Source organism: Rhodnius prolixus, unplaced genomic scaffold (genome assembly GCF_049639745.1).
Source record: "Rhodnius prolixus isolate KJV_2025 unplaced genomic scaffold, Rpr scaffold_8, whole genome shotgun sequence".
In the NCBI taxonomy this organism is placed as follows: Eukaryota; Metazoa; Arthropoda; class Insecta; order Hemiptera; family Reduviidae; genus Rhodnius; species Rhodnius prolixus.
In genome coordinates, this window is record NW_027411593.1 from 39,524,788 (window position 1) to 39,542,688 (window position 17,901).

Here is a 17,901-nt window from a genome sequence, read left to right on the forward strand (position 1 = left end):
AATCCATTGCGGTCTAAAAGGTAAATTGTTGCTTCCTTAAAATGTTAGTGCTTATAATAGAATGTAGACGTCTATAAATGTAAATGTGTTAGTGAGTGGGAGGTAGTAAAGTGAGGTGGTGAGCTAGAGTTGTTTACCTGTGGTTTCGTTAAAACCAAATAATTGCCCACATTATTAACTAAAATTATATGCTAAAATTTTGAATTTAAAGACTAATTATTTCTTCAGCATTTACTACATTAATTTTTCATTTTTCAGAGAATTTCTTATGATTTTATCTTAAATTTCGGTTTGGGGTAGATCTGGTCGATTGTATGGATAAAGCTTCTTTCTGCAGTGATGTTTCAGAATGCTGTAGTGTGTGTAGAGCTGTATAGTTCAAACTTCACGTTACACTTAATGCGTTGAGTTAGCCAAGAATGATATACATATGTATGGTTTTAAAAAGACCGGTTTTAAGGACATGCAAAAGTATAAACCATGAGAACTACTAAAGAAAAAGTCATGAATGTTTTTATGTTTGAAGTGCTGTTTGACGGAATACCAATAAAGAAATATTTAAATACATTCAATTATAAATTGGAAGAATTAAGTAGAATTTTTTTTATAAATTGATCTGTCTACATTGTAATTTTTGTGTTTATTACGTAATCAATTTTTTCCTTGCGGTAGTGAAATTTCCTTGAACTCTTGCATTTCAGAAATTACAATTATGTAAGTGAAAGTAGAATTTCAAAAGTAGCCAAATTATAGAACTAATGAGTCATCCTTAAATTGGTCAAAGTTAAAAATAGAACTAAAATGTTTATGTATTTATTTAAACTACTTTCTCTTTCTCTTGGAAAGTAAAGTTTAGCGGTCATGATAACTGGTAATACCCTTTTCGAGTCTCCTGAATATAAAAAAAGTTCTGATAACAGAACATCACAAAAAAAACGAGGCAAAAGAAAATGTTTTATTACGATCTGACTTATATTGACACAGTTGTGATGTATCTATAGGGAGAAACAACCTGTCATTAAAAAATAAACACAAATTTGTTACTTTTCAAATGTGCTAATTTAACCTCCCCTTGCAAAAGCATATGTATTTATATCAACATTGCACGTTACAGACAGCCCTGGTTGCAGGTATGTACATCTAGAATGCTAAACAAAACATTAATTAACAATGTCATCTGATGTTTTAATTACACCTTTAGGTAGTTATCTGTGTTTAGGTGTTGATTAGATGCCACAAGATCTGCCTAAAAAACAAACAGGAGGAAATTATGCAACTAAAGTTTGAGATCAGCTAAACAACAGAATGCATTCCCCAGCCATTAAATCGTTCTTCGAAGGTCAGGGTTGCTAAAAGTACTAGCAAATAAATGTTATGTGAAGGCAATTGGTGTTATAGCTAAGATTTAAGCTCATCATACTTGCAAAACCAGGTAGAGTTCAAAATTTACATGTTTTTTTTTAATTCAGTCGATAAATTTTCCCAAACAAGACAATTTCAGATTAATTAATTTAGAGATTCTCTTTATAAGGTTTGGGTAAAACAGTGAGTCTTTTCCCACTAAGCAACCAATATTCTAAGATTAATTTGTCGATTTTGAGAGGTCTCAAATCATGCATAATTTGAGGGGAGACTGAGTATCGAAAACGTATTCGATCTCTTTTATTTTTCACTAACTTCATCATTTTTATGGGCAATAAAAAGAAATGTAACACAAGGTTGGTAATTCTTTGCATTAAAAGTTTTCAAAATAGTTGTTTGACTGTTGTTATTGATAAGAAGCACTAAAAACACAATACTTTTTTCTTTTTTTTTAAATAAAAATAGGCAGGTCTCATTCTATTTATGTGTATTTGAGAGCATGAAAAACTAGATTTTTCGAGATTGGTCGGTTACTTCAGCACTGTTTAAAGTAACGAAAATCTCAGAAAGTACATCAAATCTAATACTTTTAAGTGCCATCAGGAAAGAGGAAGGGTAAGTTTCTCTAATGTGCCCCTCTATTATAATGTTCTAGATCTTATTAATCTTATCTAGTCTTATTCCTGTACATTAATAAGGATAAAAATATACTCTAAAATCCCAAAAAATTGAAAGACAAGATTCTCCAAAAAAACCATTAAACCTCAATACAGAACTACTATGGTCAGTCGTCATATAATCTTTGAAGAATGATTTGTGAGTAGAAAGTACCCGCTGATCTTCATCTTGTATAAACAGCGTTTTTTTCTGGAATGTAAACAATAATTTTGCGACGTTTTATCGTCATCCTAAATTTATGTATTTAAGGCCATTTTTAAATCAATTGTCAAAATGCTTTCTCAATTCATATAAATTTTTATAACAGTATTATATTATTACAGTATACAGTAATAGGTTGGGCAGAAGTGAGTGGAGCTCATCATGAATTCCGCTTTTATAAAAAAACAGAAATTAAACACGTTGATTTAGCTTAAGTATGTTTTTCATTAATTCTATACAATTATTTTTTCAGTTCCAGAAATGGCTAAACAAATAGGTAAGTAAATATGTAGAATATTTTATTATCATTAAATAGCTTGAAATAAAAATAGATATTAAATTCAAATTACAGTTGGATTACGCAATTGTTATTGTACAAGCGTAAATTATTGTGTACATGTGCGAAAGGCTTTAAATATATTAACGAGTATTTAATTTACTTCCTGAATTAAAAGGAATTAGTTGTTACATTTTTATTATTAATAATGTAATTTTTGTTGCTTAGTTTTAAATTAAGGCTAAATATTTTTCTTTAAAGAAAATTAAAAAACAAAAAAAATAATTGCAAGTAAATTAGAAATAACTAAGTGTGTGATTTTATAGATTTCCCAATTTATGTGGAACTGTAGAGGGGCTTGGATTGGACAAACACATTACTTCATTTAGTGCTTACTTCCACAGTTATAAATTGATTTCGATCGTTTTGCTACAGTTAGTTCACACTAGGACATACAGCTTTCAATGATTGGAATTGTTGTTTGCAGAGAGACACATTAACTGGGAAAAAAGTGATTACTATCATAGTATAACAGAATAAGGCTGAAATTTGGTATTTTTATTTCATTATTAAAATAATTGTGAAGTAGAATAAAATGATAATAGAAGCCAATCCTTGTTTGATTTTGTTATTGGAAGTCATTCAATTTCACATCAGTTTAAAACGTAAATATATTAATTTTGAAGGTGTCGCTTTAAAAGAAGAGATATTCATTAATGGTAATAGGAATAGGAATTTTGCCTCAAGCAGTCACCAACATTTCAGAAAATTATAAAAAAAAATCTAGTTGAAAGAACTAACAGTTCGTTTTTTCTTATCCAGGAAGTTGAGAATGAGTCTGGCTGCATCAGTAATACTTTGGATTTTCGGCGATGGCGTTTTATGGATTTTGTCGTCCACGATCTTGCTTTCCATCGCAGCCTTCAATATCATCAGATGGAGAATGGTTAATATGATCAACAAGGTACCTGGGCTTCCGTCACTTCCTATAATCGGCAATACTATTGAAGTGAATGTCGATCATGATGGTTAGTGGTTGGATCATTTTTATTTTATTTTCACTTATTATTTCATTTGAAATCAGCTTCAGGAAACGCACAGTCCGCATGTGCTTAGGCTAAATCCCGAAAAATAATGGTGTAATATAAATAAATTTATTCATATTACGAACGCTAGCACTTCTTCAATTTCATTATGTAGTTTTTCTTCGTGAGATTGCTTTTTCTGGATTGTAAATAAATAAGTTATCAATTGACTAGCCGGCCACCATCATTTCGATTTTAATATTGCAAGGCACTAAATATTTTCTTTTCTGTCAACAATAAATAATTTTTAAAATATTTATTACCGCAGCGTTGTTATTTTATTTAGAAAGGCTTAGCCGTGATTCAACTGAAAAACCCTAAAACTTTTCTGAGGAGACACTTCTGTATATAGGAGTCCTCAGAGTTTCGACATTTATTTAATGGCCATTGAGAAATACATTGAGAAACAATTTTTGGAAAAGAGTTGTGAATTTCCCAATAAGGTTCCTCTTTTAAAAAAATAAAAATATTGGGAGTATTTTTTTTTTTTTTAACTTTCACTTTTGCCTTAGCCTTAAGTTAGAGAAAATAATCACAGGTTAGAAAGTTGGCATTCTATGAAAAATTCATCTGTTAAATTTGCGTTTTATTTTGAGATTTTTCAAAAGAACAATCGCCTGATGATTCCTAGGAGTGCTTTCACCTTTCCGAAAACTCAGAGTTGCCGAAGCACTTTGAGCAGTTAAACTCACAGGAGTGGAGAACTACGCAATTTTAGGAGGCTGGAAAGGGGGGGCCTTTGATTTAGTTCGTTTAGTCGTAGAAAGTGCAATTCCAAATTATGTATCACTTTTTTGTGATACTTATCATTGTTTTTTAATCCGTCCACAACACCTAATTGGTAGTTGGACGTAAAGCTCGCCTGAAAAAATAAACATTACTTTACTTTTTTGACTCTTGTTCTATAAGTGACTTTACTTTTTTGACTTTTGTTTTTTAAGTTATCTTTTTTGATACTTATGTTTGGTAGGCTCTGCCTTGAAGCCTCACCTCTAAGCATCTTGTCTAAATCAGTCTGGAAATATTTTAAACATTTTTAAGCACATCGTAATCACAGAAGCTTTTTTTCACAAATAAAAAAAAAAAAAATTAGTAGTAAACTCTTCTCATTATCTTAGGTTACTTTTCTCTTCCCTAGCTTGGTTCTGTGATGCGGCAAAATATTTTGCCAGTAATGGATACTTTGCGTTTAAAACAATTTACTTTGAGTTTTATTTTGCAGAGATTTTTGCGAGAGTGGCAGCTACGCGCTATCTTTGGGGAAGAACCAGTGGTATTTGTAAAGCGTGGTTAGGAATAAGACCTTATATATTCATCAGCAAAGCTTCAGCTGTAGAGGTATAATTAACATTAAGTGAACTCCCAATTGTATGTTTTTGCTTAGCAAATTCAGTTTATTAAAGTTTATAGGTAATCAATACTTGTATGGTGCTAATGCATTTACAGAAGTACTTCACACAACCTGAGATATAAAAGATAAAGGGTTGTTAGCAGGTAGATTGATAGGGTTTTGAATAAATAGTCTGAAGATTTTATCCGAAGATCAGCATCTAGGTATTTACCTTCTTAGTAAATACCATCTAACCTCAATGATAAAGGGCGGAAGCGAGCCTTCCTTGGCTTATCCGACTATCTCATGCATTATCTCCCAAATGTTGCCTGAGAAAATGAAAAAATTGGAGGTGTACATGAATCTTACATTATTTCAAAAATTTTTTTAGGTGATACTAAGCAGTTCCAAACATATAGAAAAAAGTAGAGATTATTCATACTTACATCCTTGGTTAGGCCAAGGTTTACTTACAAGTTCAGGTAAGTAATAAGTTTTGAGAAATCTTTTGTTTCATAATTGTACGTAAATGAATCTTACGACTTATTTATTTAAAAGGTGCAAAATGGCAGTTTCGAAGGAAAATACTGACTCCTTCATTTCATTTCCGCATTCTCGACGATTTCCTTGGTGTGTTTACTGAGCATGCTCGAATGCTAACCATGATATTATCTAGAGAAATTGATAAAGGACCATTCAACTTATTTCCCTACATAACTCGATGTACTTTAGATATTATTTGTGGTAAGTTCTTCCTTAATCAATTGTAAAATAAAACTTTAATTTTAACTGCTTCTTTTCCTTAGAAAAAGGATAGCTTGCTCCTAAGCGCAAGAAAATGTAAGTAGCTGTAATGAACAATAATCGGATAGCAAAAAGTCATTTTCGCATTTTAGACATTCAATGCATTATTACTTTCGTTATCCTTTTTCAGTGCCCTTTCAAATCTAATCTAAGGTCGAAGTAAATGACTTTAAACTTTGGTTGGTTCGATGCATGGCTATAATTGCTTTATCATCTAAAATTTAGACACCAACGCTAAAGCCTTGTATTTGGTCGCTCTTCTCGCTAAATTGCTGATTCAATGTAATGGGATCGAGAAATACCTGATATTCCGATTTTTAGAAGGATATATTTTACATCTTCAGATCTTACTGAGCTCTTAAGATTAAATTAAGAGAAACTTAATTTCTTGTAATAGAATTCTGTGACTATTTCTTAAATATCTTATTATTTACTAAACGATGAAATTGAATTTCTTTTCTATAGAGACTGCGATGGGAAGACAAATTCATGCGCAAACTAACGAAAACTCTGAATATGCTGAAGCGGTTTACAGGTATAATTCTTTTTTATTTAAAAAGAAGTAGTTGGATGTTTAAAAATATTGTAGTCAGTATTTTTTCTTCGTAAATGTTGAATATTATGGATTATGTTTGCAAGGCTTCGGTCGAAATAGTCTTTCAACCGCTAATCTTTCCAAACATTTATTGTATCCTTTAAAAAAACATCAAAAGACAACTCAAAACACATCTCAAAAACAGAATTACAAGGCGGAAAATAAATTTAGTTTTTTATTTTTCTGTTAAAACAAACGCACACAGACCACGTGCTAAAAACACTTTTTCGAATTCAGAGAACCCCAAATTTGGCTTCTTTTCGAAAATTTGACATGTCCAATTGACTACTCTCTAAGCCCAAAAAAATCACAAAAAAAACTTAAAAGTAAATAACTTGTGAGAAGTCTGTTCACAGCAGATTCGTTCGTGATAGCAATAATCCTAACCAAATGTTTTAATTCTTAAAATATTGTATTTATAGATGATAATAATTATTTTTCGTTCTTCCAGAATTGGCAGTATAATTCAAACTCGGCAAGCCAAAATATGGTTACAACCAGAGTGGCTATTTAAATTTAGTCCACTTTACAAACAACATCAAGAATGCTTGGAATATTTGCATGGATTCTCAAATAGAGTTAGTACCCGTTTTATTGTAAATACATGCTTTTTATTTATTTATTTTTTTTTTATACTAACTTAATCTCCCCATCAAATAATATAGAAACTGTACGAAAAAACCATCTGGAGTGAAACACACACGATCTATCCTTACTATAATTTTCACAGTTTTGTCCTAAACAAACTATAATTTTTTTTGGAGTTTTAGCTAACTCGGAATTTGAATATTTATGTCCTAGTAACGTTATGTAGCCAACAAACAGAAGTGGTACTTTAAAGTATAGAATTAAAGAATAAAAAATTGTACTCCTTCATTCGAATTTTTATATGTATGTACTCAAGAAAAACAGTAGCATTGGTGTGAAACTCAAGAGAAACTTGAAACTCCTTGAAATTCGCACTTTCGGTCATGAAATTTACCAAGAACTTTTAAATTTAGATAAACGTCAATTAGATAAACTGATTCTAAGATCGTTCGTTATTCTCAAACTAAACTTAAAAGGAGGCCTAACCTACCTATTAAATTTTCATAAGCAAATTTTTTAAATAATGTTTTTGATGTAAATTTAAAAAAACAAATATCAAAGTCTCTTTCAAAAAAATCACCAAAATCTAAAAAATAGATTCTACGGTTTCTCGGTTGCTCATTTAGTATAAAAGCTAATTATCCTGACCCTCTATGACATATTTCTTTGAAAAAATATTCCTTTAATTTTTCACTTCCACGTAATATCTCAAAAAAAAAAAAAAAAAAATGCAGCAAACTTCTTATTTAGAGAGCTTCAAAGCTTACATTTCCGATGCAAAATCAAAATCAGTCAGTACTTCCTCCTAAAGGGATGAGGAAAAGTAAACATAAATATTCGGAATTGAGTTGTCTTTGGAACTGGTTTTAAAAATATGTAAATATGATGTCTAAATTTGTTAATATTTTAATTCATCATCTTGTGGGACTCTACATACTCTGGCTTAAAGATCCAGTTGTACTACTAAGTACACTTATACTTCTTCATTTTTACTTATGATGGTGACACCCATCATTAGAATTAGAAGTGAAATTAAAAGTGTGCTATTACAAATAGCTTTTCTTTTAGTTTAATGACATTGTCAGTATACCTAAGGCAAACTACTCTTTACTGATGTATTATTATGCCAATGAAAATATACTTTTTAATTATGTGCAGGTAATTAAAGAGAAGCGAGCAGAATTAAAAAAAGTCAAAGAAGGAAGACTGAATTATAATTCGAGTAATGACGAAGAAACTAGTAAGCGTGAGAAATTTTTTCTGATTTGTAGTAGCTAAGAGTATTTTAAAATTAATTAATGACTTTTTAGAAACAAACATTGCCACGACTGCTTTGGACTTAATGGTAGGAAATATACTGCGCTTTTTTTTTCTTTTTTTTTCACTGGAATATGTTTAGAGAATAGTTTAAAAAGAACAATCGCTGTGATTATGAGATAATTTTAACTATAATTTTGTGAGATACTCTGTTTTTTGTTCGTCTGCTTTTTTTCTTATGACATCCAATAGTGTGATAGGATAGAATGAAACGTGAGTCCATCAACACTAGTTTTTCTGACCTAGTATGCCTCAGACAATGTTCTCTTTGAAATAAATAGTAATTTAATAATAATCTATCGCATATAATTGATTAGAACTTCACAACGAAAATTTCTGGTATTTAATTTTTAAATTTTAGAACAATATATCATTCAACTTATTTTGTATACTTAACTTTGTTTTAATTAGAATATATTTCTTAAATCTACATCGCATCACATTATTCCTAAACCACATTGGCCACAAGCTTTTCCAGTGCTGTGAAAGGTCAATGACTTTAATTCTTGAGAATAAAAACGCAATTATTCTGAAAAAAATGATTTCATAGAGGGAATTTTTGTACTAGATTATGGAGTAAAGAAACGATTAGCCTTTCTTGACCTGTTATTGAAAACTGCTGAAGAGGAAAAAGTACCGTTGAGCGATGAAGATATCCGTGAAGAAGTGGATACTTTCATGTTTGAGGTAATATTAAAAAAAAAAAAAAAAATTGGTTAGAATCCTCACCCACTTCTCTTAACTATAATTTTCGAAGTTTTAACTCTCACATTTTCTTTAAACTTCGAATTATTCAAACATACTTAATTTTCGTGATAGATTTCAAATTAATCTATATTTTTTTGATACTTTGATGGAATGAGATATATATATATATATATATATATATATATAACCCTTATACAACTGTCCTACCGGACAGTTTTAATATATATATATATTTTTAAATGAGTAATATTTATCATTTAAAATTTTTTTTAAACCTTCCCCAACACTCATCTAAAATAATAAATAAATAGTCCATTGTGTAAAGTAATTTTGATCGCTCACATCTTCGGGTCTCATGAGCGCACCCAAACAAAATATGAAGTTCAAGCTTTCATGATTTTCGCTTTTAGGCTAATTTTAAAGTTTTTCACTATACACTCTTTGGGCGCGGTGATGTAAATTCTCTAGCTAATCCTCAATGAGGATTCCTCATAAAATCTACATCACTCAGAACATTTTATAAAATCTAATTATTTGGACTTAGTCTTTAAAGTGTGTATTTTTGATGAAACCTTGGTTCAGAAAATATGACGATCGTATTTGGAATTTTATTTTAATAATAGTAAGAGCAAGGATAAGAAATTACTTTTTTTGAATTAATTAATACTTTTTATTGTTATCTACAAGCACATATTTGTTAATTACATAGCTCTTCAATTCGAAGAATCATTTAACATTTTACTGACAATGTTACATCCAATTAACAATTACTGTTAGTTTTAGCTATTTATTATTTATTTTCAGGGTCACGACACAACTTCGGCCGCACTTTGTTGGTTACTGTTTCTTCTGGGATCAAATCCTAAAATTCAGGTATTGCATCAAAATTATAGTAATATTTTTAACAGTCACTTCTTGGCAAAGCACTGTACTTCATTGCAATTTTTGTAATTAGGAGAAAGTATTTAATGAGCAGCAAAGTATATTCGGTGATAGTGGCCGAAATCCTACAACTCAAGATTTGACCAAGATGAAGTACTTAGAATGTTGTATAAAAGAGGCTTTGCGATTGTATCCGAGTGTGCCCATGTTTGCTAGATTACTCACATCAGATGTCAAAATTGGTAACTTTTATTTTTGACCTATTTTATGTGACAAAATAAGTAGAGAAAGCACAAAAACTTTTCTTTCTTACTTTAGATTTTTCTTTACTCTAATGACCATTCGATACCTGATATGAGAAAATTTTGCAGATAAATTTTTGATCCCTGCTGGTACGACGGCCATGATTGTAGCTTATCAGCTGCATCGTGATCCAGAAGTGTTTCCACAACCAGAAAGGTTCATCCCAGAAAGATTTCTTGACAGGGATTCAACGAGAAATCCGTTTGGTTATGTACCATTTAGCGCTGGTCCTAGAAATTGTATAGGTAACTTTAATTTTATTCATCACTCACGTTTTAGTTTAAAATTTTTTGATTTTTTTGTTTTTACTGGATATGTTTTTTCTGCACCGCAATTTTTATTAAATCTATTGTTAAAATTTGTTGGATGTAATAAATACATCATTAAATTAAATACTCTCTACGGAGTGATTATCAAGCAAAGTAATAAAAAAACGTTTATTGTTTTTGTTTTTTTAAGTTTATTTTAGATTGATGTTTGGGTTTGGCTTCTTGAATTTAAAAAGCCTATGAAGATTCACAGAATCTTAGAGTTTAAGACGTCTAACAATATATTTCACGCGACTGATTCCATTGGAAACGTGTATACGAGTGATGGAATTTTCGAGATTATACGGGCATCGGGTGATAAGCAACTGATATCTCTGGATGATTAATTAATCCTAGTAGTCAGTACAAAATGCCTAGTCTACAACCTTTAAAGGTTTCGCGTAAATTGTTAAAAAATCACTGCATTAAGAAACAAACACATTTCCCTGCTTACTAAGAGTATGTATTTATGTTTGTAGAAAATCTGTCTGTCCCAAACAAATGATTTAGATTCAGAAATATGTATAGTTCAAGAAACATAACAACCACTAGGTCACATCAGAAATTTGTACAAAGTTATTGCTGTTGCTTAATAATCCTCGATTAAAAAAGAAAGAATTTTGCTGACTATTCGGGCATAAAAAGTTACAGTTAAATCATTCATTCCAAAAGTCTTTTTATGGATGTTATCAATTATGGTCTTTTAGTTGATTAATAAGCGATATGAAAACTGATAATAAGGCTGTTCAGGGCATGTCTACCTTTAGCACGTGTATAAACTAGAAGAAATCCTGGTTGAGACATGTGATCGGCGTGACCACGTTAATTTCTACTTGAAGATGCCCATGAATACGTAACAGTAATCCAATTGCTTAGCGGTGCAGTCTAGTTCCCTTAAAAACGGAGCTGTTTTAGCCGGTTATACGTACTGTTGTTAGCAGTCCGACGATCAGTCCTTAAACTCCAACATTAATAACAAAAAACTTTTTGATTAACTTTCATTATTAGTGCTGACTTTTCAGCTTAGAAACAGTGTTTGTTTAGCAAGACAAAACAATTAAGTAAATAATAAATAATTTTGACACATTACCTCAAGTACTCACGCCAACACACATTGTCGCCTACATTGACGAATCGAGTCGCCCTTAGTTACACAAATTAGTCTTTTTACCCCCCCCCCCCGTAGCCGCCCTCTGACGAGAGGCCTTAAATTAAAATACAATTTCTTCTCTTTAAAGAAAGATCTAGTTTTTCCCATGGTGTATGAATTGAACTGAAAGTTTTCTACTGAAGCCCTTTTAAAAACGAGTTAAATATGTTAAAATTTTATTTTTGAAAAATTAATTCCTAGTGTTTATAAACTTCTAATGTATAGTTTATTTTTAGGCCAGAAATTCGCTTTGATGGAAGAAAAAGTTATTGTTTCTTGGATTCTGCGAAAATTTAAAATAACTTCAGATGATAAAAGAGAAGATTTGGTTTTATTAGCAGAATTAATTTTAAGACCTAAAAATGGCATTAGAATCAGTATTGAACCACGAAGATGAGAAATATATATATATATATTTTTTTAATTTAACGAGGTATAAAGTTGGGTTCCATTGGCCGACTGGCTACGCATGGAAACAGCGTAATCTAAACTTAAATCCAGTTTTTAGAATAGAGAATCATGTTTAGAATGTAGGCAACAGATGGATTCATGTTTCTAAACTAATTCAAGTTAATTAAGCCACTCTTGTGTTAGAGCTAAAAGTGTTAAAATTATAGCGTTATGTAACAATTACATTGTTTTTATAGCGTTTTATTAGAAAAGTATTATTTCATGTTAGGAAAGGGTTCAATTCCTAAATCGCTCTGGGTGTGCTACCGGTGATATCACGATTTTTACCAAGACATAGCTGAAGTTAACTGAGCACCAAAAACCGGTTCTTGATCAAATAAGCTCAAGGAAAAGATCCATTACAGGTCTTCCAAAAATGGGTCTTCTAACTGATAGGTAGTCTGCCTTTTTTCTTCTCCCCTTCCTCGAACTTGTACAAAATGCTTCCTTTAATTCTAAAATTCAAATTTATTTCTGAAATTCGGACACTCAAATAAAAATGAATAGATATTTTTTCCAGAAAATTAATATTTTAGGTTTATAACTTAGCAGACATCTTTAAAATTGAATGAAAAGCGGTGAAGCCATTTCCCTCTCTTCCTCCCCTAGAGAAAAAATTAAGGAGGCTATATTGGCAGCTATTATTACTTTCGATCACAGATTTTATACCAATTATGTACTATCATTGCTTTAAATTAAACTTAATTGCTTCATAACTGACTAGAACCGAATATAGAAACCTAGACACTTTATTAATGTAAGTAACTAAAGTTACATCTTGCACCCGATATTATGCTTATGAAGTAAATTATCACTTCATGCTAATAAATATTTTAGTTGATAAGGCAATCTTTTAAACCATAATGGAAACCCAGTTATAATGAAAGGTATTAATTAAAAAAATATTACAATCATTTGAAGATCAATTTTTTGTTTAGGTACAGTTTTTTTTAAATCATTTTAAATTGCACAGAAAATTGGTCGTGATTTAGGTTGACAATAGTCTCGAATTTGTTTTTAGGGACCATATCTATTATTACATCTAAAACATGCAAAATGTCTATGATGCAATGCTATACAATTTTTTTTTGCACTGAAATTTCTCTATTGCTCTCTATTCAAGGCCTTTTCTTGAGTTCACGACATCAACTGATCTACATTTATAAGTGATTCTATGAAAAATGTTCAATGAATAAGTTCCTATGACTTATCTTTTTTTAAACTTCTAAGAGCGGAAAAAGATTGTCAATTAAGCTCACCATTAAATTCGTTAACTTATTCTTGGCAAGAGAAAATTGTTCGACATGCTGTTGCTTTAGATATTTGTCGAAAATGAGACACTTTTCAGGTCAACAGAATCTGTTAAAAATAACCTTTGGTCCTTATATCAGTGTGTTGTGTTCAAATATTTTTTTGTTTATATTTATAAATAATAATTTCATTTTAATAAGTTTTTAAGTGTTTTAGTATGCATTTGTACAAAAATTTAAATCTATTCAAATAAATAATATAAAAGAAGAATCTAGTATATCCACAAAACGCCACTTGAGACTGAAGCGTACTCCATACTATCTCTCCATAGAACAGTTACAAAACGAATTTTCCTCGAAAATACGTCAAAAAAAAAAAAAATGTTGGATACGTTTATGTAAGGTAAAGTGTAGAGCAAATCTCAGAAAAATAGAAGACCATTGGTAATATAGTCCTGTTGAAAGTCAAAATACAAATCTTCAAAATAAAAATTTAATCGTTTTTAATAATACTTCAAACACAGAACAATATATTACAATGAATTATCCCTCTGGAAAGAGGCATCTGCACCATCCAGGGGTGCTCTTAATCAAATTTTCCAGGAAAAATTAGAAATCAAAGTTCAGATCTGCATGTGTGCAATTAATAGTCCAAGTAGTGAAGCCATTTGCAAGAAAATCTCCAAAACGTTAAAAATTCTTAAAACGACACGATTAATATATTTTGAATGTAAATAATATACAATTGGTATATCAGTTTGATTCTATCGAAATATTAAGTTACAGCTTTCTGTGATTTTTTGTGATATTTCGTTCACGGCAAGTATAATTTTTTGTTGAAAATGGAGGCATTTATTTCAGTAATTATATTCAAAATATTTTATTTTAAATAAGCAAATTGAAACAAATTGTTTTAAAGCTTTGTTTTAAATTAATTACATACTTCAAATAACTTTTGCCCAACTCTGCCGTGATGTAACCGAACAATATTTTTAACTATCTTTTACTTTTGTTGCAAAGAAAATCCATTGTATTTTAATTTTATTATTGGATATACTCAAAAAGAATATTAAATTCAGAACTGTTGTTTCCCTTGTTTTTTTTTTTATTTAAGACGCGTCAACATCTGAGGTTATTGGTGCCCGAGGCATTTTTTTTAGTACACTGCCGGTATCCGGACAGTGTTCATTCGTTCCAGGCAACACTGTCCATCACCGGACAGTGAGCTGTAAGAAGTTCCTTGAATGAGAAAATCTAAGAGCCAGAAGCTGGATTCGAACCCAGGATCTCCGCGTTGGACCACTAACCACGCAGATAATCCCAGTGTTTCCTTTTTAAAAGCATTCTCTTACACGATTTATGTGAATTATTTTAAATAAGGCAATCTATTTAGAACTAATGAGGTCGCGTAATCTTGTGTGACTTAGTGATTCAAAATACATATATCAACCATTTTAATTTTGGTGATTACATAATGGAATGGTAAACAATTAAGCCATAATCAAAGAAGTTTATTTGTGTAAATAAAAAAAATAAAAATTAAAGACTAAATGAGAAATTCTTATGGTCATATTTTGAGTTGGAATAAAGGTAATATTGTTTTGGATACAGAATATTGTGGAAGGTAACAAAAAGGGCGTATTTTGGCTTTTCTTCTTTTATATTAATTATAGAGAAGGTTATAGGCGTCATAAAATGACCTAATTATAGGAATGTACATATGTGCAATATATAGGGAAATGTTATCTGAAATATTGAAAGTTTTATACAATATAATGATTTATAAACGTTTTTCAGATAAATAGCAGAATTCTGTAAATTTCTAATGTTGAAAAAAAATGTGATAATTCTAATATTACTTGAAATCAACATAATTCCAATTTTGATTTGGAATCATCCATTTTCAACGTCAGGTGAAGATTCAGGAAGAAAACTACATTTAGTAACATTTCAAACTTAGTGACAATATAAAGAATAACATATTTTAGATTATTTTATATCTAGTCGAAAGTGATACCGAACACTTCATATGGAAGCACACTGTATAAAGATTGCGCCATGGAAAGTAATGGCGTTTACAATTGTAAAGATTATGAACAGGTAAATTAGCATATTCATTTAACTGTTATTCATTCATTTTTAATATACCTATCATAAATTTCATCTGCGGCGTGACTAAACAGCATGTTGTAAAGTTAATTGATTACTTCAAAAGGTATCCTTAAATTTTTATTTTTCGTGAATTTAAATAAGTATTAATTATCCCACAAAGGCAATAAAGAAATGAAGTTATAATTCGCAAAGCAGAGTGAAATTTCTTCAAAAACCATAGGAGTTCTCAAGTTGAAATAAATTTTTTTAATTACCCACCCGTCAGTTTCTCCTATTTACTTCAGTTCCAATCAAAAACATATTCAATTTTTCAATTTTATTCAATATTCAATTTTTTTCATTAAGTGATAAATTTGGTGAGAATTCCGGCATGAAAATGTTTTTAAGACTCTCTGCATTCCTTTTATCATGTCAAATTTCTCTCGAAAGACCTCTCATGGTGCAGAAAATATGATCATGTCGATAAATTTTACTTTATTGACCAGCTGTCTGCAGGCAACCGACAAAATTACTGGGGAATGCCACATTTTACAAGAACAAGGAGGGCGTTTGCCGTCCCGAAAAATGACGTCTCTTATTGCTGTAAGGACAGAGCCTGAACATAGAGAATTTAGTAAGGTTTTTTTTAAATCAATATTTAATGCTTAAATTTCGATTTGACTTAGGTTTTACTCAGATATCTACAACTTCACTATAATAATCAAATAAATTAGTTGTAGGTAAGGTCAATGAATGGCTAAATAGTTAATAATGGGATGGAAAATATAGATTCCGATTAAAAAAATAGTAGTAATTGTATTGTAATATTAGAAATAATGAAATATATTTTAAAAAATCAGAATTTTAAGAAAATCGCCTTACCGGAAGTGTGAATCTCTTGAACAATTTGTTTATAGTTTTCTTCCCTTCAACTCCTCAGATAAAGATCGGTCGCTCTTATTTGAAATTTTTTTCTTGAAATTTCTTTGGAAGAAAGAGTTTTGGGACATTAAGCTTTACTGATTAGCTTTTTTTCTGTAGTAAACCTAAATTAAAGATAAGTTAAAATTCGAGATTTGCAGGAAACTAAGAATATATCAAGAGACGAGTAGGTTTAATGATCGGATTTTTTAAATGATTATTTGTAGGGTATTTTTGGATTTCACTATGTTTTACACTTACGATTTTCATGCCGTAATATGTTTTTGATAATTTATTCATAAAATTCATTTTATTTATTGTTTGCTTTCAATAAATCAATTATTACTAACAATGTTTGATAAATTTCCATCAAAGTAACCTTTTATGTTGGGTAACTTAGATGTTCATTATGGTACATGTGACTACTCTTAAACGTTTTTCTGTTTATCCTTAGAAAAAAAAAAATTGATATTAAAATCAATCTAAGGTAAATGGTGTGCTACTTGAACAAAATTTTGAAGATAGAAATGGCCAGCATAAGGGTAAGCGACACCTAATAAGTACTAAAAAATATTAATGAAATGCAGTACTGAAGTATGAATGAAATGTTTGGAACTTGCTGATTTGTGTACTTTTTGGCGTAAAATCAACCCTTATACGTAACTTTTTAAAATGTAAGATTTTGTTAAGGAGATTCATTAATGTTTTGACTTACGAAACATATTTTGTTCTGTACCTATAGCAGAGATATTTGGTTAGGAAAGAAATTATTTTAATATTTGGATGAATTTTCGAAATTTTGAGAACTTCAGTCAGAGGAGTATATATTTGTCGAAGCTTGATAATTTCAGCCCATGTAAAGGTAAGCGGGATAACACTTCTTCAGAGATCGTGGCGCCACACTGGGCATCCCCTCTTATAACACGAACAGCACTTACTCTGACACAATACACATAACGGCTGCAGAAATAGTTAATATTTGCAACTCTTTGGTTTGATCGCATCCACTAGCAAACTTCAGCTCATTTCATACGCACACATCTAAAATTTTAAGACGACCACATTCTGTACCTGACACTAATACAGAGACACATTAGGTCTTTTAGGGCACAATAGATTTGGCTCATAATACAATTGATTAGAAAACATTAACGTAAGACAGAGGGGGGGAATGAGGATGCAGTCTACAAAAGAGAGGTGATTAATCTAAAGTTAAGAAAAATTAGGCCTTTTCAAAACATATAATCCCAATATTAAAGCGTAAAGTAATATGTAAATAATGGTTTTGCTTGCCATCAAGTTGTAAGCTTTTACATTTCATTAAGAGCTTCTGCGATTCTTCAAATACATTTTTTATCTATTATTAATTTCTTTTTTTCTTCGAATTTTAGTTCAAGCAATCTTTTATTTATTGGATTGAAGCCAAAACATCCATTATATCCTTAGCATAAAGCAAGTATTTTAAGTAACTGAAACGGTTTTTTATTCATCATTAACCCATTCAGTCAATTACAATAAAAAAATAACCTCTCTAGAGTTCCTATATATCACAAAAATAAACCTTTACTTAAATCCTTTTTTTATCTTCTATGAAATCCTTT

The 17,901-nt window shown here is 30.3% G+C and overlaps 1 protein-coding gene and 1 long non-coding RNA gene across 7 annotated transcripts; one reads left to right on the forward strand and one right to left on the reverse strand.

Annotated features, from left to right (window-relative positions):
- The first annotated feature begins 38 nt into the window (after positions 1-38).
- LOC141451464 (cytochrome P450 4c3-like) lies at positions 39-16,013 on the forward strand. Of its 5 annotated transcripts, none has more exons than XM_074122872.1 (20): positions 39-1,130; positions 1,206-1,432; positions 1,532-1,718; positions 1,828-1,977; positions 2,495-2,518; positions 2,845-3,029; positions 3,341-3,546; positions 4,826-4,941; positions 5,325-5,415; positions 5,492-5,677; positions 6,203-6,272; positions 6,784-6,910; positions 8,079-8,166; positions 8,806-8,924; positions 9,750-9,818; positions 9,901-10,069; positions 10,199-10,375; positions 11,825-14,878; positions 15,086-15,388; positions 15,886-16,013. In XM_074122872.1, exons 7-18 carry the CDS (start codon positions 3,351-3,353, stop codon positions 11,983-11,985), a joined length of 1,569 nt encoding a protein of 522 aa, XP_073978973.1. In that variant the 5' UTR covers positions 39-1,130; positions 1,206-1,432; positions 1,532-1,718; positions 1,828-1,977; positions 2,495-2,518; positions 2,845-3,029; positions 3,341-3,350; the 3' UTR covers positions 11,986-14,878; positions 15,086-15,388; positions 15,886-16,013. The 5 variants fall into 5 exon arrangements, with proteins under 5 accessions (XP_073978973.1, XP_073978974.1, XP_073978975.1 ...); XM_074122871.1 differs by having other exon boundaries at positions 40-1,130; positions 2,845-3,070; XM_074122875.1 differs by having other exon boundaries at positions 41-1,130; positions 2,845-3,070; positions 8,079-8,160.
- LOC141451478 (uncharacterized) lies at positions 10,222-16,727 on the reverse strand. Of its 2 annotated transcripts, XR_012456832.1 has the most exons (4): positions 16,562-16,727; positions 16,262-16,425; positions 11,200-11,399; positions 10,222-10,360 (listed from the first exon to the last, which is right to left on the reverse strand). It is a non-coding gene; the product is annotated as an uncharacterized lncRNA (long non-coding RNA). The 2 variants fall into 2 exon arrangements; XR_012456833.1 differs by lacking the exons at positions 16,262-16,425; positions 16,562-16,727 and adding an exon at positions 15,148-15,283.
- Between the last annotated feature and the right edge of the window lie 1,174 nt (positions 16,728-17,901).

Coding starts and splice junctions, on each gene's coding strand:
- LOC141451464 (XM_074122872.1), top strand. CDS start 3,351: ATGAGTCTGGCTGCATCAGTAATACTTTGGATTTTCGGCGATGGCGTT. Junction 3,547..4,825: donor AGTGAATGTCGATCATGATG/GTTAGTGGTTGG, acceptor TTTATTTTGCAG/AGATTTTTGCGAGAGTGGCA. Junction 6,273..6,783: donor TATGCTGAAGCGGTTTACAG/GTATAATTCTTT, acceptor TCGTTCTTCCAG/AATTGGCAGTATAATTCAAA.